The following is a 27,304-nucleotide window of genomic DNA, read 5'->3' on the forward strand; positions in this document are numbered from 1 at the left end:
AGTTTAAACTGGGGCCCTGCACTCAACAACTTATAATCTAATTGGGATGGCAGGACGCGTGCCTAAATTGGGTAAATAATTAGTAGTCTGAGGGAAAGAGGAGAGGTAGAAACCAGATAAAAATTCACAGGAGGGAGTGATCACTAGACAACTGAACTAGAACACAGGCTTCAGGAGGGCAGAGTTTTTGTGTTTTGTTCACTGCTATATCCCTAGCGCCTAAAACAGTTTGGAACCTGGTAAGTACTCAATAAATATTTGATAAATTAAACAAATAGCTTCTTGACTTTTTTCAGGAAAAAAAGTCCTGATGTTTATCACTTGGAGAATAATTCCCAGTCCTGTATGCCCTGCATATGGTGGCTTTTACTCATGGCGCACGGCAGGAACTCCCCAGTGAGACTTGTAGAAAGGACTGCTCAGCCTGACTTAACCCTTTGCAAAAGCCTCACAAAGCTGTGTCCTCTGCTGCTCCCTACCATGGATGGGTGTTCCCAGTGATTAAGGGAATGTGGAGCCAGGGCTTTTTGTCTATTTGCTCATTATGACCTCAAGCTCTTTTCAGCAAGAGGCACAGCTTCTCGATAGCAATGCAATTCTGAGAGACACAACTCCATTATTTGCTGGCTCGTAACAAGGCAGAACGTAGATTCTGATTTAAAAGCAAGCTCTTTTAATGAGTTTTGGTTAGGCTTGAAGGAAAAACAGTTGTGATTACTGTCAGTAGGCATACGCTGTAAATCTCTGTCTTAGATGCTTACATTCTATTAAGGGGGACTCGGGTATCACAATACAATTCCCGTTAAAAAGTGGAATTGGGAAAGAAAAGCAGCTTCAAAAGCAGTCATTTTTGCATTCCAAGATGGTCAAATTCTTGGTCTTCCAAGGCTTTGTACTGGGTTGTGATTTTTTTTCACTTATTTTACTTCTACCATTGTACAAATTCTTATTACTTTTGGCTTCCAGGGCTAGGGAAGATATGGGTAATTAGAATGTATCAAAATACAGAAGGGAAACTCAAGCATTCATATAAAAAAATAAGTGGGGATAAAGCCATCCTGCTCTCACTGTGACTTACACTAACCTCATGGTACCACACTGCTGTGCCAGCATATAATTTTAAGTCAAAGATTTACATTAACATGACTGGTGAAGGATCCAATTTCGCGATAAAAAATGCTAAATGTGTGTGCTCTCTGACTTCTTTCAAAAGCCCACAAAGCCGAAATCATTTTCAGCTCCGTGGGCACACTTCCTAAGAAATTAGAACATCATGTACCACCGCATAGATATGGTGCAGAACAGACCGCCCACTGTGATCCTTTCACCTTTCGAGAGATATAGTTCCGAAGGTACAAGGTTTATGGTAGAGTCTAAGGACAAAATAAAAAGAGGCACACACCTAGAGTAGCCTTATACTCTAAAATCAAAAATCTTTGATTAGGAAACTTTCCTGGATTAAAGCAAGAATAAATACTGTCTTGTAGAGCTTTCCATATTTTTTCAAAGCTTTTTTCCAAAGTATCTCCTTCAATCCTTTGAGGTAGGTAGGGTTAATAGTGTTTTCTCCATTACGTAGATGAGAAAAGGACATAAGAAGGTTAAATAACTTGCCAGAAACCACATGGTCAAGAGTGCTGAATTCTAGTCCTTATTTCCAAAAGAGCTAGACCCATTTAATTCCAAAAGAGCTAGACCCACATCTAGGATTCATTTGGAAAAGCAGCAATGGACTTCTTGTTATAAAAGCAGCAATGGAACTCTTGTTGTACCACATTAACTATGCCCTGCCCCAGTCAGCTCCCCTGCTTTTGAAAGGTATGGCTAATAACCTTCACTTTGGGCTTGGGCATTTCTCTTTTCCCCTTCCCTACTCCGTTTCCTGAAAGAACAATTAAGATCCAGCTGGGACTAATTATAGCGATTCTTGAATTTGAACTTGCAGCCATTACCCAATTGAGGTCACTTATTTTAAATTAACTTGCCTGGTCAGAACACAGGTTTGGTTATCTTCAGAGCCCAGTGCAGAGAGGCACCAGCTCACTCAGACTTTTAATTAACAAACTAAATAACCTGCACTGTGACAAACTGCCTATGATTTGATGGAGTCATTCATTTGCATTCAGACAAGGATCAAAATACATTGTCAGAGCTTCAGAGACTGAGTCCTAGAAACCTTCACACAGTGTCTTGTTCAAGGCTGTGAGCCTCTTCCCTTTGGTTCCTTCTAATTATTTTTCCTATGCTTTTGTTCTCATTATCCAACATTCATCACAAGTGCAGCTTGTGATTAAACAATGACAACTCATGTCGTATGCTGATAGGGAGTCGAAAATTGGAGTCACGATCATATGAACCAAGCCCAAAGCTTTGAGAAATAATTAGGGGAAACCAAAGGAAAATTCCCAGGATGCCCCACAACAAAGGAGAATTTCCAAAGATTCAGGCCATAATTGCTCCCCACTTAGGTAATAATACATAATAACGGTAGGTATTCAGTCTTTGTTGAATTGAATTCATGGTGGGAGCTGATCATCCCACAGTAATAATGACAGTTCTTATGATCAGTAACTATTATTATAGCTGCTAACACGTAATGACTGGGCTTTGGAGTCAGACAAATCTGGTTTTGACTCCAGGCTCCATCATTTCTGCCTGTGAGGCCTCAGGCAAGTTATCCAACTGCTCTGTGCTTCAGTTTTCTAATACGGAAGATGAAATTAATAATAACGCCCACCTTACAGGGTTGTGGTGAGGATTCAATGAGACAAAACATTGAAAAAAATCATTTTACACAGTGTCTTGTACATAGTAAGTGCTCAATACACATTAGCTTCTGTTTGACTTCTGTTATGTCCCACCACCAGGCCTTTGTCCAGGGCGTCTTCCCACCTGGGATCCCCTCTTCCCTTCTCTCTGCCAGCAACAGTTCCCCTCCAACATTCAAAATCTAGTCTAAAAGACGTCTTCCCTCTGCACCTGAGCTTGTTCAATAAGCAATCTGGACTTTTCTCCAGGGTATACTTAAGCCTTCCATGTTAGAAACATTTATTGAGCACCACCTCGGTGCCATACACTGGGGCTATATGCTGTGGGGTACATGAAGTGAGTGAAGAGACAGGGATGGGAGAAAGGGAAGCAATATCCGTTGAATCCCTTTATATCTCAGGCACTCTGCTGGGAATTTTAAGTGCATTTCTTCTTTTAGGCCTCATAATAACCCTAAGAAGTAGGTGCCATTATGATCCCTATTTCACAGATGTGGAAACTGGGTTCAGAGAGGTAAAATAACCTGTCCAAGGTCACTCAGCTATGAAGAGGAAGAACTGGTGTTAGGTCCACCTGACTCCAGAGTCCACTCCCACTACCATTATGCTTTACTGCCCACTTCATGTCGTTTTTTTTTTAATCAATTGCAATGATGCATATCAAAGCAATATGTAAACTATAAAGGGTCATTGCAGTTATAGCAGATGCTGTTGGTGCTGTACCCATGTCCCCTTGGCACTAGCCTTTTATATACATGCCAACGGCATCCTATTGTAAGCACAGGCTATTCTCCACTTGAAGACACTCTCTCAGCCTGAGAGTGAGACAAGTCAGAAGTGTTGAGGAGGAATTACTACTCCTGACAGAAGCTATCAGCCAAAGGTGAATGGGAATTGAAAGACAAAGAGTTCAGCTAACCTGCATTGTCTTCTTTCCCTTTGCTTCTTATTTCCTCAGTCTCTTACCAGTGCTTTCTGGAATCATCTCCCAAGTAAACTACTGGCCCTCAAATCTTTGTCTCAGGGTCTGCCTCTGGTGTAGTCCTGTCTAAAACAAGAATCTTTCAGAAATTCCACCTTTGGCTCCTTTCCCAGGAGTCTGGGTGAGTGTCCTCATGCTGCCCGCTGCCTGCCCAGGGCTTCCCGTGGGAGGTCCCCAAGGGAACATCCCATAAGCTCAATGACTCCCTTCTTACCCCCTTTCATGAGAATCCCATTGTTGAGGGTCCTGCTTTTAGCTTTTCAAAGTGCATTTATTATCATATGGAAAGGTAGTTCTTAAATTTCAGTGCGCATCCGAATCAACTGAGTGTTAAAATTCAGACTCCCTGGCTCTAACCCAGACTTTCTCAATCAGACTCTCTGGAGACATGCTCAGGTGCTTGTATTTTCATAGATTCTCCAGTGATCCACACAGCATAAACTTTGAGAAATACTATCTTAAGACATTCTTGTAGCCTGGGCCTCCAAGGACTGCGGATTGTGTTCCTTGGTGTTCTCTCAACCCCCAAGGCCTCTGTGGACTCAAGTGAGCAAACCTGGAATTGCTATGCCTCCCTGCTCCTGAAATGAAGCATGGATAAGACCAGGTCCGGTTGTGACTGTCAGAGTAAGGCAGCTGGAGACTCCTGGGCAGCAGTATACAATGCAGAGGAGAGATCCATCTTACTGACTCTGCCAAATTCCTGCTCTCACCTCTCTCACTGCCCGCCCCCAACCCCATTCTCTCCTGTGGTAGAAACACTGTGGTGGCTACACACGATCAATTAGGTTATGGCCTGTGCTCCCATGTCTCTGGGCAGAACCCTCCCCCACCTCCACCTCCCCACACACATCTTCTTCCCAAGAATGGTTTCTGTGTGGTTTCAATTTATGGTTCTGGTCAATGGTGGAGGCAGGAGAGGGAGGGGGTGGTGGAGGGTGGCAGTGTGGGTTACTTTGTTGTTGGTTTACCCCCAGCTTCTTGTCCTTTTTGCACCCTCAACTCAAATACCTGAACTCCAAGTGCAAACCTCAGCTCCTTCCCTGCACCTCCAATCCAGTGCTACCCTAACCAATGGCCCCAGTACCCCTCTGCACCAAGCTCTGATGTCTCTCCATATCCCTCACCCCATAGCAGTAGGAAACCACTTCTCTACATTTTGAGAATGAGGGACATGAAATCAGGGAAGGCTTCACGGAGCAGGCTGCATATGAGCTGGACCTTAAAAGATAGATGTGATTTCCCCAGGGAAGGATGGGCAGAGGCGGCATTGCAATAGGAGTAAGGAATGGAAAACGTAACCAATATAGGATAAGCATCAGGCACTGCATTAAGAACTATAGATACATTATTTCATTTATTCCTCACTGCAATTCTATGGAGTAGGTACTAATAATAGACCCATTTTATAGATGAGAATACTGAAACACTAAGAGTTTATGTTAATTGCCCAAAGTTACATAGCTATTAAAGGGCAAAGTAGGGACTCTAACCCAGGCAGTCTAGCTAGCACTCTTGACCACCCTACTCCACTGTCTCTCAACTAATATGATCCCTGTTTTACAGATGGAAAACTGAGACAGAGAGGTTAAGTAACTTGCCTAAGGTTACACAGCATGTAATTGGTAAAGCTGGGATGCGTTGCCCTTAGCAGATCTCATTCTATTTACTATATAAGCAGTTATACCCCTTTTAACTTAGTTTTTGCAACCAATCATTTCAGTCACAATTTCTTATGGAGTCAGCCCTGGCTACCATCACAACAAATGCCTATAGTTGGTCTAAATAAAAATCTTACCTCTAGTGTGTAAGCATTGTAAAACAGCAAGGCTCTCCTGAAATCAAGAGAAATAGCCCTCTGAAGTACATCTGTCTTTGTTTTCAAAATAGCATTCTCTTTAAGGTACCTTTTTGTCAAGTTCCAACTCATAAAAACCACAGGAAAAAATTCTTTAGGTCTTGGAGACAAAGTACTTTCTATCTCTAACAGGTTATAAGTTAATCATTCTCTCCTCAGTCGTACCTTGTACATATTTCTGTTCCCACATTTCTCTCGCTGGGTTATAATTGTCTGTCAACTTGGCAGTCTTTCCCAGTCTAGTGTTGAGATCCTCCAGTCTAGGGACCAGGTTTTGGTGACCTCTGTCTCTCCGGTGTCTGGCCCCGGGATAGGCACAGAGCAGGCACTCAACAAAAGTTCACTGAAAGAAGAGACAAATCAAATGTGGTTAAGAGAGGCAACCCTTCCATCCACTAGGGACTTCAATCCATATTCCTTCTGAGTCCAGTGGTGTGCGGGTACACTGGCTCTCTAGGTAAGAAAAAAAAGCCCTGATTTGTAGTGTTGGCTGGTTTCTGTAGTGTAAATACTCCCAGCATGGCTGATTTCAAGCTACCAATGGTTTAATAACTGGCTCACAAAATTCCTCAATATTTAGTAATTAGCTTTCAGGAATCTCCTATTTTTGGCTAAAAGTCTGTAATTCTGCCTGGAGTGCTTGAACTGTTACTGTGTCAGTGTGATCAGAAAGGTGGATGAGCTAACAAAGTGGGGAAGATAATGCTAAATTCAAATAGCAAGAGTGAAAGACCAAACAAATGCAATATTTGTGAATTAGGAGAATTCTGTGTTTTGCCTCTCATGAACTAAGCCTCTATCACCATGTGTCAGCCATTTGCAAGTTGAGATACACTTAAGTGACATGGCTCCCAGAAGAGGGAGAAACCTACCACGTAAGCAACTATCCTGAAAACCAAAGGCACAAAACACACTGGGTTTCTGATAGATATTTACTTTTATTTGAAAATATAAACATGTTCCCTCATTTCCTTTAGCAATTAGAAAATCTCACAGATTAGGGTGTCAATGCTGGAAGCAGTGCACAAATAGAAAATGCATTTATTTACAGAGGCATAATCAGGGAGTTCTAAGGAGAACATCTTTTCCACATCCCCACATCACATGTTTGTTTCTCTCCCCACCCGACTTGGAGTTTTCATTACTCTGGGCTGAACCTGAGTCTCTAATACTTTACCAACCATCCATGGTTCAGTTTTGCACACAGTAATGGAGCTAATAAGTAAATGGCAGGATTTGAATCTAGAACCATCTGATTTTGAGTTTCATGGCTCTTTCTAGTACATCACCTTTAGTAAATACCTATTTGTTCCAAGCTTTAAGGGTGATTCAGCTCACATCTATAAAGAATTTTAGACTCTTACAAGTTTAAACACTATAAAGTGTCATTTTAGGTGTGATGCTAGAGTTGCTGATCCTGCTAATACCTAAAGACAGGAAGGTGTGACTCCTGGGCCAGTGAAGAAAGTCCTGCATTATCCCACCTATCCCCAAGTGATTGTGGCTGGAAATGACACGTATTTGAGTGACCAGTCAGCTGTGTGCCTGAGAACACTATGCTATTCCTTTTTTTAAAAAATCCAAGTAATGAGTCCACTGGCACTAGCAAGCCTTCTACTCACCACTCATACAGTCCTTCCAGTAGGTCTTAGTCAGAAATTCAGAATTATAGTGCTGCGGCCCAAATGATTTGCAAAATCTACAGAGAAAAGTAAAATGATACAATTTGATATTTAGAATAAAGTTGTAAATATTAAAATAAAAGTTGCTGTGTGAACATAAAATAGTTGAAGTAAATTTCATTAAAAAATGTTTGAACAACACTGTTATTTAAAATGTATTGCTTAAAAGAAATTATCACTAATTAGGGGAGGATAGCCAATACAAAATGCAGATAGACTACAAAAGTCATACATAGAGCTATGTTGAAGAGAAATTAATGTCCTTTTTGCTATATTCTTCTAGGTTGAATACTAGTTAAAATCACCCCTACCTCGCCTCCCTGAAGAAACGTCTAAAATATTTCCAAATATAAATAGGGTACTGTGAAAAATGGCCAGCCCTGGTCATTGGTGGTCTAGTGATTAAGATTTGGCACTCTCACCCCCTTAGCCGGGAATCATTTCCTGGTCAGGGAACCACACCACCTGTCTGTCTGTTGTCATAATGTGGTGGCTGCATGTTGCTATGATGCTGAAAGCTATGCCACCGGTATTTCAGATACCAGCAGGGTCACCCATGGTGGACAGGTTTCAGCAGAGCTTCCAGCCTAAGACAGACTAGGAAGAAGGAGTTGGCCCCCCACTTCCAAAAAAATTGGCCATGAAAACCCTGTGAATAGCAGCGGAGCATTGTCTGATACAGCACCAGAAGGTGAAGAGGATGGTGCAAAAAGACCGGTCAGGGTTCTGCTCTGCTGTACATAGGGTCTCTAGGAGTCGGAATCTACTCCACCCCACTAACAACAACTGTGAAAGGTCTTCTAGATGAAGTACTCCATGGAAAGGCACAGTGTTTGGAAATGCATCATTTTATAGGAAGTTATTTAGTGGAAAGGTCCAGGTATTTATCACTGACCCCCATGACCAAGGACTCTAGGTGATCAAAGCTGCTGGCTTCCTGGGTGGGGCAGTACATGTAAATTGCCTTAGGAAATGCTTTTGTAAGTTTCCAGATTTGTCATTTGTACCCAGTCCCAGGCATTATTTGCTACTTCCCAAACTCTGCCCATCATTTTGATCCCTTACAAGACTCATAAACCTTTGAAAGTAGATGCAAATACTCTTAAGATTTGAACCGTAAGGCAAATTAACCTTATTTTATTAGAATGGGGAAACATGATCGGCATTCTCTTCCCTAAAGACATGACTGCTTTAAGGCAATATTTCCCATCATCCCTGGTGGCAGAGGATTTTCAGTGATATCTAGATGAATGTATTTTATTTTCATACAGTTGTATTTATTTTCTTGTATGTAGTTTCATGGATATTATTGCTTTGGACACAGCTAAATTTAAGTAAAAGAGTAGTTATAAAGATAAATATTAAGTAAATAATACTTTTGCGGTATATGGATAGGACACAAATCATTAAGGAAGTTTGTGAAGGAATGAATTTGAGAAATACTGTATTGGGGTTAATACAATGAGGCATTCCCACCAAGACTGACAGGCATTGAAATGGTCCCTTATCCCTAGGAGCAAGAATATGTTGCTCCTTTAACTTACTTGCGGCCATTTATTGCCTCATACTTGTACATTCTCTTTGCCTCTCCTATTTAGCTTTAAATCTTCCATATATTCCATTTAGTCATAGTGAATGCGATATTAAAGTCTGGGAAGTGAAAGCTCCCAAAGACATGTTCTTTGGTGAAATCCTTGTCTTGTAATCCTCACATGCCAGCATTTCATTTGACGCCTTATTCAATTGCCTTCTCTCTATATAAGCTTCCCCTGTAGACAGCATAAGCACTGATGAGATTTCTCGGTTATACTCCCATTTTCCTTCTTTATGAAAAGCTTCAGCCTTTCTTTCTCCATCTACATCATCCCCACCCCCACTGCCATTGGGCTGACTTTGGTTTGAGTGATTGGCTCTTCTCTGCCTCACTAATCCAGCACATTTATTCAAGTCAGATGACCACAATATGAAGCACTGTCATTCAGTTATAGGAGAGCATGTGTGTGCAGATTGAGATTATTAGAAAATAATTCTAGTGGAATTGACTTCTGATATATGTTTACTAAGACTAAAGCAGTTTAGTAGCTAGGGGTTTTCATTCAAGAAAATGAACACTTTTTCATATCTGATGGAAGATTTCTTCTGGGAAGTATGGCATATTCTATGGCTGATTTCTGTAGTATACCACCATTTCACTCCCAACACAGCTTGAATTAGATAAGTTGCCATAGGACAATAGTACCTTTTTTTAACTGAGGAAGCAGGGAAGGGAGAGGGGGGCCGAAAAAAAAGTCCTCTTTTTGAACACAAGGAATGTGGTCTAATAGCTTTTTCTTAAACAGAAAATACCTGTACAATAAATGAGGAAAATCTGGTGAATTAAAATCAGAAACCTCCCCAATTTCTCTCCCCAGCCCCCCAAACATTTTCAGGGTACCTAAATCAAAGAGAAACAGATTAAGGTGAATGGCAAGGCATATTCTGTACTCGAAGCAAAATCAATCTTTATACATAGATCCTTTTTTGGCACTGAGGTAGAAAATCCAAACATGGAGATACTTAGATCTGCAAATAACCTAATCTGCATACCAGATGGATCCAAGGGGAAAAATACAGAGACACTTTTCCACACACATATTTTTTTTTAAATGTGAGCATAGAAAAACAGATGCTTTTGCTCCCAAAGGGTCTGTGGGCCTGTCTCAAGTAGTCTTGTGGAGCAATTTAACTTCAAATTTCTAAAATGATGAAAATGTCTAGATTAAGCATTAAATTGAAAAAGAAAGGGCCTCAAATAGAAAACCAACTGAACATTTTCTGAGTTATTTTTAACTACTCAATGATACCCAGCCCCCAATTTCACAGATAAGTGGATGGAGGAGTCAATAAGGGGAAGTTTCCCCCCAAATGGGTAGACTATGATTCACTGACTTCTTTAACAAACAATTTAAAGCTCTGCTATATGCACTGCTCAGTGAATTAGTATGTAAGAGCTCTTTCTTTTGCAAATGAAACTGTTGTTTAAGTTTCAGTGAATGAGAATTGTGGAATTTTTTCTTTCAGATCCTCTTTGTGAGGGTAAAAATAAATTTCCTTAAAACAATGAATTTTATCTACATTTCACACATTTCCCCTTATTACATTTATCATATGTGCCTTTGTATCAAGCCATCCATCATCTCCAACAAATCTTACAAAGGCAAAGTGAATACAGAACGCAGATTTGGGAACTTGGTATTTCCTCCTTAAATTTCACAGTAGACTGTGAAATTTAAAGTAATTTTAAGTAAGACAGCTTTTATATTTGAAGTTCTGAAACTAATTCAGAAAGAGCTATTATAATTACTGTAAAAGCAAAGTTGAATATTCTCTTAGTTACCAGAGTCATTAAATAACTGAGAGTACAATTTATAACTTGTTCATCTATAACAGATGGAAAAAATAAAGATTTAGGACTATCTGAACAAGAACTGCTCCCATTAACTAGTTCTTTTGTGCACCATGTTACACACAACCTTCTCATCCCACCTTTACTCCCACAAGCCCTGCACCAAAAATTCAAAAAAGGAAAAGACCAAGAACAAAACATGACACTTTTTGCAGTGAGGTCTCACTTAGCTTATATCGGTAGGATCATTGCTGTCCTATGTAAATAAGATTTCAAGATAATTGAAGTGTACTCTCTTAAGTATTGGGACTTTGAGTGTTTCTGATGGAAACCTTCCCTAAAATGTATTACATGTATCCCTGGGTTTTTCAGCAGAAATTACTGAACGCAATAAACCATACCCTGATGACTCAGGCATTCATAACGAACATCCATGATTATACTGTGCAGTAGTACAATGTTGTCTGCTTTTTTTTTGTCCCCTCCTTCTCCTTTAAGTCAGTCTGTCACTTCCTCTGTTGCTAATGTACCTCTTTCTTTTCACCCCCTCCCTCCATACACAACTCTTCTAATTTGCAGCTTTTCATTTACTGTGAACTGGAAAACCAAGATTGGTAAGAACTGTATGTTAAATAAGAGTTAAAAAGGCACTGAAAGTAAGGATGAGGAAATAATTATGGCCTTCAAGGCAGCAGCTTTGTGACACCTAATGTTTCCTATCTTTAGATAACTTTCCCATCTCTTCCAGTTTAAGCTAAGTTTTGAAAGGGTGATGTTGTGAGAGAGCTACCTTCAGATAAGTGAATTTGTTCTGAATAGACCATCCGGGCACGGATTAAAGCAGATATTCCAATAGCTGTAAGTTTTTCTGAACCTGAAAACATGATGTCTTAGTGAATGATCCCTTCCCACAGATATACAACCTCACATAACCACATAATGAACATCTAAACACTTCAGTAGATGTTATTCAGTTTGTTCTTTTGTGTGCGTGTGTGAGGAAGATCAGCCCTGTGCTAACATCTGCCAATCTTCCTCTTTTTTTTTTTTTTTGCTGAGGAAGACTGGCCCTGGGCTAACATCCATGCCCATCTTCCTCCACTTTATATGGGATGCCGCCACAGCATGGCATGCCAAGCTATGCGTCAGTGCGCGCCCGGGATCTGAACCGACGAACCCCGGGCCACCTGCGCCACCAGGCCAGCCCCTATTCAGTTTGTTCTTGACAATGCTGCTGAGATAGGAAGGGCCAGGTTCATTGTCCCACATTACAGATAAAGAAATGGAGGCTGCAGGAAGTTGAGTGATTTGCCCACAAACAGTGAGTACATGACAAGGTTGGGCCCCTGGGTTCTCATTTGGGGCTCTTCTCACCACACTAATGTTTTTCTACGGCTCCCTCTTGCCTTTCCTATGCTCAAAAAGGACATTAAGCCCTGCCTCTGGTGAGAAAGACTTACTCCATTTCCTTTGGGCTTGCTTCTTTATTTCTCTCTAAGCTCTGCCAGATATCCTTAGGAATCTTGCTCATTTTTCTAACAGAACTCAAAACCCTCTGATTTTATTATGTTGAGGGTTGTCAGTGAATTAAAAATTCAACAAATGTATGGTCCCAACTTGCCATCAAAAGTTAACAAATGTCACCAGTAAGGATGTTTCTCACAAGCGGACACTGAAGAATACATCCCAGCAGATACCGAACAGCTCATTTTGTGTCACGGCAATGTGAGAAATCACCTCCTCAAGACATTCATTAACCTTTCATTTCCTCCATAAATAATCGGTCAGAAATGTGGTTCACATTTTAAATTAATCGAAAACAGCTCTCTCTCTCTCTCTCTCTCTCTCTCTCTCTCTCTCTCTCTCTCAGCACTTGAAATGACTTGAAGGCTTCTAATGCCAGCATGATAAGCATGATATTTAAACATGTGGTTCCACTCCTCTGGGCCAGCTTAAACCTCATTTCCTCCAGGAAGCCTTCCCTATCCATCGCAGCAGGCCTTAGACATCTCTTCTTCCTCTTCTCCAAGAACCTAGAGCAATTATCAGTATTTGACATTTGGCACATATTAAGAAACCACATAATGTACCACCAAGAGTATTGGTTCTAGAGACAGACAGACTCAGGTTCTAATTCCAGCTTTACCACTTCCTAGCTGTGTGGCTTTGGGCAAATTACTTAAACTTTCTTTAGCTGAGATTCCTCTTCTGCAAAATGAAACTAATGATACTTAATCTGTTAAATTGTTCTAGAGATTAAATGCATATAAAGCACCTAGCACAGTGCCTGGCATATACTAGGCACTCAATTAAGGGCAGTTGTTTTGTTATTATTATTATGGCCCCATATATAGTTCTAGTTTGATATGCGTGCAGTGTTGTTATCTTCCAAGTTGTTTTCAAACCCTTGACAGCTGTGTCCAGAGAGGAACTTATCATGCAGCTTAAACTTAATGGCCCCTTACTTGCACGGGTTCTTTCCAAGGCCTTGTTCCAAATATTGTATTCTTAATTTTGTATTATTTTTCTTAAAGAGGGCTCTTAAAGTGGTTGTGTCTTTAACCTTTATGTTATCCCCCTCCTCAGTCCCACTCCTTGCATCCAGCATAGTACTTTGCACATAGTCAGTGCTCAAAAAAATGACATTTTATAAAATCTTCAATTAACCAGAACTTTTGTTGCATTTAGCTGTAAGGAAATAAGCTTATGTCAGGTAGTCAAAAACTCCCAACTTCCAACCATTTGGTCAGAAAATATTCAACCCACGTATATATCTCGAGATAATAATAATGCACTTTGCAATTGGTAAGGCTTAGTATTAATACAGTGTTACTCATGAAAATTATGATAAGAATGATGACCCTAAGGCAAGGTTTCCCAACCTCAGCACTACTGACATTTTTGGCCAGATAATTCTTTGTTGTAGGGGGCTGTCCTATGCATTGTGGGATGTTTAGCAGCATCCCTGGCCTCTACACACTAGATGCTAGTCACCTCTCCCAGATGTGACAACCAAAAATGTCTCCAGGCTTTGCCAAATGTCCCCTAGGGGAAAATCTCTTCCCCACTGCCCTAAGGCATTGCATTCAGCAAAAAAGATACACAGATGGTCACGAGTCTTTCATATTAAGGCAGAAAAAGGGAAGCAAGCATTTTAGAAAAATTTTCAATGAGCCAAAGCGACTTCGATTAACCTGAAAATCCCATTAACCCCATTCCTTGAGTGTTCTATTCCCTAAGCATTCCAGATAACACAAAAAAAAATGTACTGTACATTCTATTTTCTAATTTGTGTGCTAAGTTCAGCCCATTTTCCGTCTCAACAGCTAAGTACAGAAATCCAGTTCATGGGTGGGAATCATCAGCTTCATTGCTTTTGCCATCTATTTTAAGTGACGATGATGCTACTGACCTGGAAGTTTAGAGAGCTTTTTTTCCCTTGTTGTTGACATTTTTAATTTTGCTATTAGCGATTCTTCCTGTATTCTCTGCCTGAAAGTGAAATGCAACAAAAAGACATCTGGTCCAATTAACTGTGATTTTACTGTATATAAAAGACCTACCACTTTGTGGATCATTTAACATTTACTCTAGCCATCCTACTGACTGTGCAATTGAAAATGCCCTTCTTGAGTAAGCAGTATTTCTTATTTCTTCTTTCTGCAGGTTGTGATCCTGGGGAAACATTCAAGAGGTTATCACTACATGCTTGCTAACCTGGTAAGAACAAGCAGAGTTTAAGTTTCCCAGGGCGATGTATTCTATTTAGTTTGTGTCATCTGTAATCATCCAAAAAAGAAAAACATGAAGTACCTAATGTGTTCTCTAGATGCTTGGGGAAATGAGTCAGTAAATACCCAAACCTGAATGCAATAGCCTGTTTTCAATTGTGTTGTCTCTGTTTTAGCTGTGAAGCTTATATTCCCTCCTCATTTAAAAAATAAAAATTGTATATGATTCTTCACTGATTATTCTTAGATTCAATTTGGATTTGAAATGTAAACCATTTTACCCAGGTTTGAAATGTAAAACAAGGGACAAGGGGGCATAGGAAACTGACTCTTTCCCCAATTAATCCAAGTGTATGTGCACATCAGTACTGGATTTGTCTTTCCGGAAGCAGACCACTACCAAATTTTTTCAAACCAGATGCCAGCAATAGATTTTAACATGGAACATTAAGTGACCATGCCAAAGTTTATTGCCACCTTTCTGTTTATAATAAAACACAACTTGAATCTTTACCTTCAAACTTCTCATACCTTTAATATGTGTGACATTCTTAAAGCTAGTATTTCATTAAGGTTAGTTTATAGCTCTTCTTTCTCTAAAAGGACAATTGGTTTAGGAATTAACAAAATGGTTTCTAAATTAGCAATATCTGTTTGGCAGAGGTTCTGAATAATACTATCTCCATCAAAGAGGAATGTTAAATTATCATTATGAATCTAAGAATCTATTAAATTATTACATAACATGAGTTCTAATCCAAATTTTGTTTCATTAGCACAAGAGAATCATAATCATTACAGAGCTCTTAAACCAAAAGAATAGCAACAAAGGTGAAAGATTATTGTAATTATATTCTTAGATTTCTTAAATCAAAGAAAAATGTTATTTTGTTTTAATAATGAATATTTTTTAAATGAGAAAGGAAATGTTACTTAAACCTTTCCTAGGAAGTACATACATTCAAACACTTTATAAGATGAAGATTAGAGCTACTGCTTTGAGATGTAGTGTGCATCTTCTCCAAAAGAGCACTTCAGTCCATTTTGGGGATAAATGAATCAACTCTTAGGAGGAGAAATCTTGATTCTTAATTTACATCTGAATACATTCAATTTGTTTTTTAGACAACCAATAAGTAAAGGAAGTTTGTTAACTCATTGGAGGTTAGACCAGGGCTTGGCAGGAAACATGGAGGTCTCAGCAAGGCACCTGAAGCAGTCATTGATGGGTTTTTACCATTTCTTCCCCACCAATAAGTATTTCACTCTCCTTCCTTCCTTCCATTCTTCCTTCCTTCCATCCTTCCTGTCTCTCTCTCTCCGTCCCCCCCTTTCTTCCTTCCTTCTTCCCTCTCCCTTTTCTTTTTCCTCCGCCTTACACATCCTAGGGTTAACCCCTCACTGATGGTATGTGAGTTGACTTTAGGTAGTGCACACACAATCTTTCTTATCGTAATGGTAATGTATTTATTTAATATGTATTCGAAAAATATAAAATAAGCACATCAAAATCCAAATTTTATTGATATTATTACTTTACACAGGGCTAAAGTAGAGGTTTAACAAAAAATGAAGTAATTTTTTAACGTGTCAAATGTGTCAAGTGAACAATAGCATGGGGAATAAATAGATACAACAAAATCTATTTTTTGTGTATGCGGTTGTGTTGGTATGTGGACGACTGACGTTTGGGAAAGAGCATTGACCTGGGGGTCAGAAAGTTTGGGTTGTCATACTGACTTTGCTACTAGCTAGTTATGGGACCTTAGGTAAGTCACTTCACCTCTGTGGACCTCAGTTTCCTTACTGTAAAACTCAGATGGGATTGGGGAGTTCATTGATGTACTGGTTGGGTCCTTGGGAAGCAGATGCTAGGATACAATTAGAAGTGCAAGATGTTTATTGGGTGTAATACCTGTGAAAGACAAAAGGGAGAGGGACATAAGTAGGAAGGGAAAGCTTCAGACCACAATTCAGGTCTGATGTTGGTGAAGGAAGGGGAAAGGAAGGAAGTTTGATAAGAAGAGCTTCAGACTGTGGTATAGCTCTCAGAAAGTCTCGGCCAGCACAACTGGGAGCTCTGGTGCAAAGACTGTACATAGCAGAACCCATGCTGTCCCAAAATGGTGAGCCATTGTACCCCTGCCTTGCTCAGTCATTGGCTGGCAGCTGGCCATGAAGCACACACCTCTCGCTTGAAAGCTGAGGCAGGTCCTGAAGGCACCTGAAGATGGAGGCTGTCAGCTGACTCAACTCCTTCAGGCCAATTCTGTCTTAAAGGGAGATCTGAGCCGTGCACATCAAGGGCTGCCTCACTTGGCTTCAGATGACCAGCTGATCTATAAAGACCTTTCCCATTCTAGAATTCTAACTGGGCCTTGCTAATCCTACTGACTATCCTCAGATGAGCTTTGGTTTCAACTTTGAGACCCAGACCTGACAGAAATGAGGGCTTGTGGAGTAATAGAACTGCAAGAGAGAATCACTAGGACAAGTTTGGGGAAAAGAATGGTAAACTGAATGCCTAACACAGAACTCAAAATTTTGAGACCTTGGGAGGCTGCCTACTACAAGAACAAGCAAAGTCTTTCCCTTCAGAAAGAATGTAATGTATAGTGTCATGTCAACATGAACTCATTCACCATGCTTTGAGCTGCCACTCCTTCTCTTCCTCTAGTGACCTTCCTTCCATTTGAACTCAGCCATGTGTTTTCATAAGTCCCTGTACTCTATATCAAATTGCATATGTGCAATAGAGATAGGAACTGTTGCCAATCTCTGATGAAAATAATGGGACAGATTATCTCTATCATGGTTTCCAGATTTTTTAAGCAGATGAAATGCCCCAAATACCTCCACCAAAGAAGCGCACACATACACACACAGCAAACCAAAATTATTTAGAAGTCATTTAGATGGTCAGAAAAAGAGTAAGTGGAGCTAAGAAGATGTTTCCTTTCAAGATGAGCTATCTGACCTTTCAGGATAAGCCAAGCTGGATGAAAGCAGAGGACATATATACAGGGGAACAAGGTCTAATCTGAGTCTTGGTGTAACAACAGCACAGAACCACTGCCTTCTTATGCAAATGTGAAGTCAAAAACAGTCACACTGCTTCCCTAAGCCTACTGGAATCACCTGAACCAGAGCCCCACGTGTCTTCTTTGCTACCGAGCTCCATCTATCTGGCAAAGACTTCTATGTGCTTTTACACAGACCTCCCCTGGTAGCAATCCTAAAGTAAGAAGACTTGGATATTTCACGAATGCTTCAACAAAGGCCTTTCACAAGTCAGGAAGTACATTTCAGAGTGGATAACAAGCTACAGAAAGTGCTAAATTATGGAAATCCCTGTAAGAAATAAGAGATTCCATCTTGAGCACAGGCCAGAGATGTGATCTGGTCAGGCCAGAAGTGGACAACCCAATAGAACAAGTAAGTCTGTTACAAATTCTGTATCAGTTGGTGATGTCATTTGTTTTTAAGGATTGTTCCACAATTACTTGTTGTTTTCTCTTTCAGGAATCTAAGGTGGTAATGTTTCTCTACTCAAGTACCAGAGGTAACCAGCATTTATGCAATTGGTCAGTCAAGCAACCTCTCTTTCTTTCATGGTAAAGTCCTGGATCAGGATCCTTTACACTGCGTTCCCAGGCATGTTATGTACTGTGATTTAATTTTTTCATATATGTCAATAAATATGTACAGAACCATAGACTAACCCTAGGCATAATGAAAAAAAGCACTAGACCAGGAGCTAGGAGACAGATTTGAATCCCAAGATTTCTTCTAACCAGCCTTGTGACAAATCAAACCACTCTGAACCTGTTTCTTAATCTGCAAAATGGAGAGTTAGACCAGATTTCTATTTCCCAAAGTGTGCTATGTGTACACAAGATGATTTCAGGTAGTATATAGCAAAACTTCTTAAACTGATTAGTTTTGAATTTGTATTAAATGTGTATTAGAAAAAGATAACTATCCCATCAAAACTGTAATTTTACAGATACCATTCTTTAGAATGAGGCTAAAGTAGACATTTAGGTTAAAAAAGTTTAGTAAATGTAAAGAAAAATATTAGGTAAATTATAGTTCAGGTCATTCATCTATGTGGCAAAAAATTATCAAGGTGATTATCAATGACTAAAATTTGGAAAACACTCCAAGGTAACTTTCAGCTCTATGTTTCTTCCCTTGTAGAGGATCAGTTTGGACCAAGGAAGGCTGAGTGAGAGTATACGCACAGCAGCTGGGTGAACACTGAAGACATAAATGGGGGATCCCTGTTATCCTTCGGGATCTGGGGCATAGGGCAGACTGAAGCCTTAAAATCAGTCCTGGTGGGCAAAAGCCAAGAGAGGTGTGAAGACCCTTAGCTAAGTTCTAAACAGAGCTGAGGATCTGAAGGATCAATCGAAACACTCTAGCAGCTGACATAAAACGAATTGGATCTGGGTTAAGATGGTCCAATAACAGATGTTCAGTACCCAGTTCCCAAAATAAGACAAAAAAAAATCTCAAGCATTTGAGGTGCCCACAGGAGAACGTGAGCCATAATAGCACTCATTCAGTGCTGCATCAATTAATCACTACCTTAGAAGACCCTGCAGTTTCCCTGCCTAGGTTGAGACTGATCCCGGAGTTGGAGACACTTGTTGGCCTTGCAGGTGGAAGTTGGGAAATGTCAGCTGCCAGCAGTAGAGGGCCACAGGAGCAGGCAATCAAGCAAGCCATAGTGCTAGGGAGGAAAGGGGAAGGAAGCTAAGGTATCTTAGATTCCTTCCTGCTGTCCTAGCTGTTTTGTTTTGTCTTCTCATTTTATAGTCACAGAACTCTTATGAGGAGAGACTTCTTCCCTACCCACCTCCCCAAGCTTTTTAGAGATCAGGAAATGGGCTCAGAAAAAATACGTTACTTGCCCAAAGTCTCATAGCTAATCCATTGCCAAGCAAGGTTTCCGATTCAGGTTGGTCAGACTCTTGATAGAGAACCCTGCTCTTCCCATCCTACCCACTCAAGCATCTCAGGGAGACGGAAGGCCACCCCCCACAAAGGTCACATAAGGACATTTGCAAAGACATAAATGTATATGAATGAAGTATAAACTACAAATTTACGAGGGTAAAAGTGATCAGAGAGAAAAAGGCTTAAAAAACAAGGACAGCTTTGTGAAATCGGGGTTTGAAATCTAACAAAGGGCCAATATGAAACGTATCTATGTATCTTAACAGGCATCAATTACATCTCCATCACTCTCTTCTATCCTACCACATTCCCTCTTCCCTCTCTCTCTCTCTCACACACACACACACACACACACACACACACACACATACACTCTCTCTCTCTCCTTTCCCTTGCTTTCTCTCATTCCCCTTCTTTCTCTTACTCTGTCTTCTCTCTCTCCGTCTGCCCCACTCATATTAGTATGCCAGGAAATAATGAGGGGGGTACTAGACTGCATCTAATTTTTTCAAAATTTTACTAAAACAAAAGCATTATTCATAAAATAGAACCCAAAAGAGGCAGCCAGGAGTAACCTAAGCTTAAAGAAGTGAACTCTGCAGCTTACCAAATCTTGGTGTGTACCTGAAACAGAGAAGGGCACACTTTGTTTAGAGAGAAAACAAGTTCGAATGAGATTGAGTCATGCTGTTTTGCTTGCCAATAACAACTATTCCCTTCTGCTCCCTTCCCCTTCCAGGTCTTCTTGTTCTGTTCTCTACTCTTTCCTTTTCTTTGTTCTTCCATTTTTAATGTTCTAAATAAAAAATTCAAATGCTCAAAGCCACGTGTTGTGATCACTGACACCTCAGCAGATGGCATGTAAACACAGAGCTCACTGGGCTGCAGCCTGGCCCTACAGGCAAAGGAGATGGAAAACTCCCACTGGTCCCAAATGGCAGGAGCCCAGTCACCTCCCCTGAGTACACCACCTCTCTGGTGGCTCAGGATTCACTTTCTTCTCCATATGGAGATAGGATACAGCAGAGCATCAAGGGAATGAGGAGTGGAGACTGGGCTAGGGTCCAACTTCCTACCACACATTTAGAAAGCCACAGGCACTTGTCAGCTTAAAGTAGCCAACTTGGAGACTCTTGTTCTCCCTGTCCAAAAATGCCTCCATTATAGTCAACCATCCCTTTCTTTCGCTCTCTCTGTGCTGCCTGAAATTAACAAGGAAAGATCACTTCCTACCCAGTGTTCCAGCAAGATGAGTTGAAAGAATTCTCTTTTCTCCCTCAGGCTCCCCATATCATATCCTCTAAAACAGTTCTTCTCAAACTGCGAAGAAGGGCCAATTTTTTCGCCCAAATCTTCATAGACCAATAAAAGTACAACAAAAATAATTACTAAAAAACATGAAACAAACAAAACAAGATATATAAAACACAAGCCAATTTTTTTTGTGTGTGTGAGGAAGATCAGCCCTGAGCTAACATCCATGCCAATCCTCCTCTTTTTGCTGAGGAAGACTGGCCCTGAGCTAACATCTATTGCAAATCCTCCTCCTTTTTTTCCCCCTTTTTCTCCCCAAACCCCCAGTAGATAGTTGTATGTCATAGTTGCACATCCTTCTAGTTGCTGTATGTGGGACTCCACCTCAGCATGGCTGGACAAGCAGTGCATTGGTGCGTGCCCGGGATCCGAACCCAGGCCGCCAGTAGCAGAGTGTGAGCACTTAACCGCTAAGCCACGGGGCCGGCCCCCAAGCCTAATTTTTTAGTATTAGATTCAACAGCCATAATACTATTCTGTCAAATTTCTACAAAGGCTTATAAAAGTTTACTCTCAATTTATTTCCTTATATCATCCCAGACTGGTAGCAAACAGCAGACCAGCACCAGTCTACACACACTTTGGGTAGTACTGCTCTAAAGATCTTTATAGTAAGTTATTTTTCTCTATTCCACTTGTATGCCCAATACCTTATTCACTCCACTGCAAGTAAGACAGAGGGTGGTGTCCTTAAGAATTTCATAATTATGTTGGACAGACCAAACATGCACAGCTTATGATAACTGGCATGAATATAGAACAGGTGCTGGGACAAGGAATGAAGAGAGGGCAGAGTGTGGGGAGTCAAAACTCTGCATAGTGTGGCCATAGAAGTCCTTTCAGAAAAGGTAACTTTGAAATGGTGAGAAAGATCCAGTTATATGAAGAATCAGGGAAAGTTCATGCAATGCATCGGGAACAGCAGGTGCCAAGGTCCTGAGACAGAAAAGAGCTTGATATCTTCTCTGAACTGTCAGAAGGCAATTTTGGCTAGAGCAGTGTAAGTGACAAGATCCAGATTAAGTAAGGCTTTAATAGGCCTGGTTAAGGAGTTGTAGCTTTTTTCAACAACCACAGAAAGCCACTAAAGAATTTCAAGCAGGGGAAGGACGTGATCTGATTTTGGTTTAAAAAAAAAATCAGTGTCAAATGGATAGATATTAGGGTATTTAAATTATACCTCAATGTACCTATTAATAAAAAAGAGATCAGTGGCTATTTTTCCCACTAATAGCACTTATGTCAACTTGTAATTATTTCTATATTCACACAAATAACTCCCACTGGACCAAAGTGCTGTCAGGTCAGGGACCAGGTTTGATATGGCTCACCATTTTACCAACAGATAGCACTTAGAGGGTTTCAAAGGATATTTGTTGATTAGATTAGAGAATAAAACAGTGAGTTAACAATACAAGCAACCTGTAATCAAGTGCTAATTTATATGGTGTAATCTTCAACGCTACATATTATACCTTCCCAGGAGGATGGACTTGCTTCTAGAAAATGACTTATATCTCTCATTAGCAACCTGATAACTTGACTCACCACAATTACTATGCATTTCTCTATCAAAGTATCACCCAGATGAACAATTCAAATGGCACTAAAGACAGAACCAGCCTTCATCCAAATTGTGAGATACATACTTGTTCTTGGCAGCCTTCCAAAACTCATTCTACTGCTTTTATCTTCCCTGCAGGCAAACCACCTCTCCCATTTCTCACCCATAATCTACATCAACTCAGTGAAAGTCACTCAACTTATCTTGTCTCTGTTTTCTTCTCCATGCAAAATGTACCCTAAGAATAGTATTATATGAAGGATATCTCTACATAATATCTTAAAAATAAGTGCTTTAAAAGTAAGCCTTGAATATATTTATGTCTAACTTTCAGTTATCCATACTACCAGAAGGAAACTGAATTGCAGTATGTAGAAGTCAAGGGAGACAGGATAATAGTAAAGTCACTTGAATCTTTGGAAGATTGAGTTGTCTAGCTATTCTCAAATCAGGGGCAATCTGTGTTTGGATGCCAGTTGTGTAACTAGTATTGTGTAACTAGTATCTGTGTAAAAGATGGCCTTGGAGAATGAATCAAGAGGAGCTTACAAGGCCCTGCATGGACTGCTTAGGCACAAAGGTCACGGCTGTTTTTATACAGTTGCATTCAGATGTGGGCAACAGCGCGCCAGCTCAAACAAAACAGATGTGATGCGATTAAGAAGGGATACAATTGATGAAATATACCAGAACTTACAAATACAAATGAGTAGTTTCCCTCTGAAAGGAATAACTTCTGGAGATTATATCCATATTTTCAACAAATATTGCCATTTTCGCACAAAGGCAAATAGTCAAGTGTACAGATACTTAGAACATCGAAAGTGAGAAAGTAAAGTTTCAACTCACCCTATCTGTGAGCAGTAGGATTGCCTCCAATCTTTCTCTGCCTTCTCTCATCTCTTTTAATGTCTCCCTCTGCACACAGTTTATTGGCCAAACCAAAGGAAAGGATACCACTGTGGCAGTTAGCAAAAAACCCCAACAACTTCAACCAAACAGAATTGGTGAAATGCAAGCAGCACTAGAATTTGATAAGCCTAAGCACACAAAAGTCATTGAATATCTGATCATCACTTCTAGTTGTTAAAATCCCCATGAAATAATAAAATGGGCTTAATAGAAGTTCCACTTGGTACAGCTTAGAAGTTCCACTTGGTACAGCAGGTAATTTGGAACCTTGGAGTCATTTAGCAATGATGTTGTGGCGTGTACACATACTACACAGAAGGCAAGAGAAGCCATCCAATAACGAAGGAGGACAAAAGCCCTCAAGCAGTCATCAGTGTGCAAGAGCCTATGTAGTTATTGGCAAAAGAGGAGCACAATTGGCCCTCTGACTACCTGGTAGAGGATACAAAGACAAATTTGACGTTTCTTATTATTGTACTAATTGAAATGGTTCTTAAAGAAGGAAATTTCAATAGAGACACCCAGAGTTGTAAGTGATAAAGTAGGGGCACTTTCTAGGCAAAGGAAACAAAACAGACAAAGGTACCAAGGTTAAAAAGGGCATGTTGTGGCTAGAGCATGAGGTCTATTGAAGGAAATGGTGTGGATGGGGTCAGAGGAGCAGAAGATAACAGGTAATGGAAATCCTTGAAGGCCAAGTCAAGATATTTGGCTGTTAATATGTCTGTCAAAAGTAGGGAATCATTGCAATGACTTGAGGAAAGGAGTATTATGCTCTAACTGGTATTTTAGAAAGGCAAATTTATTATGTGAAGTATAAACTGGAGAGGTAAAGAACTGGAAGTCAGAGGACCAACTAGGGAGCTAGGACAATAATCTGGGCCAGTGGTTCTCAAACCCACTTGTGCTTCAAAGTCGCCTGTTGAGTTCATAAAAATACAGGTGCTTGGGCCCCACACCCAGTGATTCAGTAGGCCTAAAATGCCATTAGTTGAAAGAAGGGACACAGGCATAGAAAGAGATGTTCAGGAAATATAATAACTTTGCTTCGAGGCACATTCTTTTTAAGATGCACATGGAATATGGAAGTTAACTTAGCAGGCAGTTAGAGAAGGGGGTTCTAAAGTACAAGAGAGGCTCTAGTTGGAGTCATTAGTGTCTCATTCAAAGTGAATTCAAGTCTAAAAATCCAAAAGAAACAAGAAATTAATTTGTTTTATAGGCTAAAGCCTCAAAATGTAACAAATTCTTTGGCTGAGGTACGACGTGTGATAAATATTTTCCTCTTGAAAAAGTTCTCAGAGCCCAACTATATGAGAAATCATAACTATCTACCCCCACACTCAAATACTCAAAATTAAAAATGGAAAAAAAGACAAAGAAAAAAAAGAAGAAATTCTAACATCTTGGTTAGATGGGAGATGCCAGAAGAAACTGGTTTTCAAGGAAAAAATTAACTGCTGTGATTCAGCAAAGGGACAGAACAGTTGCTATAAAACAGCAACCTGCTTAAACAAAATGACACATCCTTTCCTACAAAAATATCAAAGAAATCTACAGAAACACATTTTGTATTTGGTAAAAATATATTATTTTAAAATATATAATTTTAATAGCAGATGAAGGTCAGTGAGGAAATAGAATTCATGATATAGAAATTTCCTGTGAAGTCATACATGTTAAAATGCATGTATTAAATCAAAGGATATGAGTTTTCTGTCCTTTTTTGAGCAGTTGCCATTGGAAGAAGTGCTCAGGTCAGGCACTTAAATCCTGAAACAAAAGTCACAACAAACTAATAAGACTCAAGGAACTTTAAACCAAATGTTGATTTTGTTCTGAACCATGGACATGAATTAAAAAGTAAAAACTTGTAAACTCACTTATCGTATATTGAAATCAGTAATTAAACTTTTACTTTTTCTAGAGACAGGGATTTTCTCATAATAATAATTTTAAAAATCCATTTCTATTCACATGTGTTGCTGTCTGGTCACTGCGCTACTTCTACTTACAGCAGTATTCAGAGGACGGGGGTAAATGGAGTATTGGGAGGAGGCTGGGCCTGTGAGACAGAAAGATACCTGAGTGGGAGTAGTTAGAATATGTCTGACAGAAGGAGGCCTCATGAGAGTGGTTAGAGCTGACTGAATGAGGAACTGTGTCCCACATGTGTGTTTCTGTCAGGGAGGCGTGAGGCTGGAACTTTCCAGAAAAGGTCACATGATAAAGATTGACCATTTAAGAGGCAGCTTCAGGGGTAGAGTCTGAGGTAGCTGGCTGTGGAGAATAGTTACACTGGCAGGCAGACAGGTAAGATGCATGCCTTCCTCTATCACTCCCTACCCCTGGGAACTCCATCTCTTTCCTCTTTTATTTCTTGGGTCTATATTTTGAAAGCCTAACTCTGCTCCATTAGATTTTTACAGAAGTTTAGGCAACCAGGAACTGTAAATTCCCCACATAGAAGATTACGGGTGGCCATCCCCAAGTGCTGGTAACCATAGGAAGGAAGAAAACGGGGGACTAGGAGGCAAGAAACATCTCTCTTTAGCCAGAAGCTCTCTCCTACAATATCTATCTCTACATCTAACCCCCACCCTTTCCCCTTTCCACTTTTATCTAATGGCTTTTGGGTGATAAAATCTGTGTGGGAAATTTTACAAAGCCTTCAGGGATGCCAGAGACTACAATTCTCAAAAGAACAGACAGAATGGCAAGTCCCACTTGTAGATCACAATATGAGAGAAAAAAAAAATGGCCAGGAGCTAGGAAACTAACCATTTAGCCAGAGGTGCCTGTATAATATCCATTTCCACACTCCTTAACCTTCCGTTAGAGATCGGTGCTGGATGGCAGACACTGTTACAATAATTCTTTATAAGGTTTAAGGAGGACAGAGGATCAAAATTTCCAAAAATGCAGAGTTTGGGTGGCAAACTTCAAGTAAAAATCACCGAAAGTTAACAAGAAAAAAGCCGATCAGGAACCACTAACTTCTAATATTTCCCTTACTACCACTCTCTCCCCTTCCTTCTTTCCCCCTGATGCTTACCGGATCTGTGGTGGTCACACTATTTCTCCTAACTTCCAGCATCCTGCCACTATGTTCCTTCCATCATCACCATTTTGTTGTCTTCTCAGACACTCGGGTTGTTGCATGGGCTCTTAACTGTGTGATTGTCTTTAGATTGGTTTCAAGGTTTCACAGTCTCAATTTTACCACCTTGACTACTGTGGGTGTCTTGCACAATGAAAAATATTTAAGAAGATAATATAGAAAAATATATCCCCTTACTGTTTTGGGGTATTACAGAGTTCCAGGAACCAGACACCTCCTGCGCTTTATCTAGATCTCAATCTTAAGATAACTGTGAGGCTCAGCCACCTTCTTTTCCACCATTTTAACATATCTTCTCATGCTTGCTAAATGTTTTATGGCCACCTCTCCCCCATCGGTGTCTTTGATGAGCCTGTGGGAAAAATCAGGCCCCTGTTTTCAATCCTCGCAGACTATGATTTCTCACAACAACAATAGAATGTAGCAATTTGTGAAGGAAAATAGTACATGTATTACAAAATTAAATACAGATGGAAGGTGGTCCAGGAGCCAGCTGCCTCCTGCCCTTTATTCAGCACCGTACTCCTAATTTCCATCTTTCTGCCCCTGACTTTCCTCCCTTTATTTTCCCCTTCAGCATCCAGATGTTTAGTGTTCATTTTTGTTGTGCTAGTGTCTTTACGGAGGTTTTAGACAGACTGAGTCTCAGTATTCTCAACTTGGGGTCCTTTCGTGGCCAACCTTTAAAGAGAAATCTAGCAAGAGTTGTGGACAAGCAAAATGTCTTAAAATAATGAGATAATAGGTGAATATGGACAAGGACCCAGTCAACTCCTGCCCCTTAGCTAGAACTTATACCCCAACTTTTAATTTCTGTAACTATCTTTCATCTTTTATTTTCCCCTTTCTCATCCAGATGGTTGAAGGTCATTTCTGTTGCAGTAGTGCCTGAATGGAGGTTTTAGACAGACTCAACCTCAATATTCCCACCTCTGGGTCTCTGTGTAGCCAACTCAAGAAGTGAATTTTGGCAAGAGTTACGGACAAGTGAGATGTCTTAAAACAATCAGACAGGTGGAGAA

General features: G+C 40.2%; 1 protein-coding gene across 1 annotated transcript in view; it reads left to right on the forward strand.

Annotated features, from left to right (window-relative positions):
* GRIA3 (glutamate ionotropic receptor AMPA type subunit 3) overlaps positions 1-27,304 on the forward strand; it is a 269,592-nt gene that overhangs the window by 144,836 nt on the left and 97,452 nt on the right. Inside the window, exon 5 of the mRNA XM_058536632.1 lies at positions 14,342-14,395. Within this exon, the coding sequence (XP_058392615.1) occupies positions 14,342-14,395 (54 nt within the window). The remainder of the gene's footprint in view (positions 1-14,341; positions 14,396-27,304) is intronic.

Source organism: Diceros bicornis, chromosome X (genome assembly GCF_020826845.1).
Source record: "Diceros bicornis minor isolate mBicDic1 chromosome X, mDicBic1.mat.cur, whole genome shotgun sequence".
Lineage (NCBI taxonomy): Eukaryota > Metazoa > Chordata > Mammalia > Perissodactyla > Rhinocerotidae > Diceros > Diceros bicornis.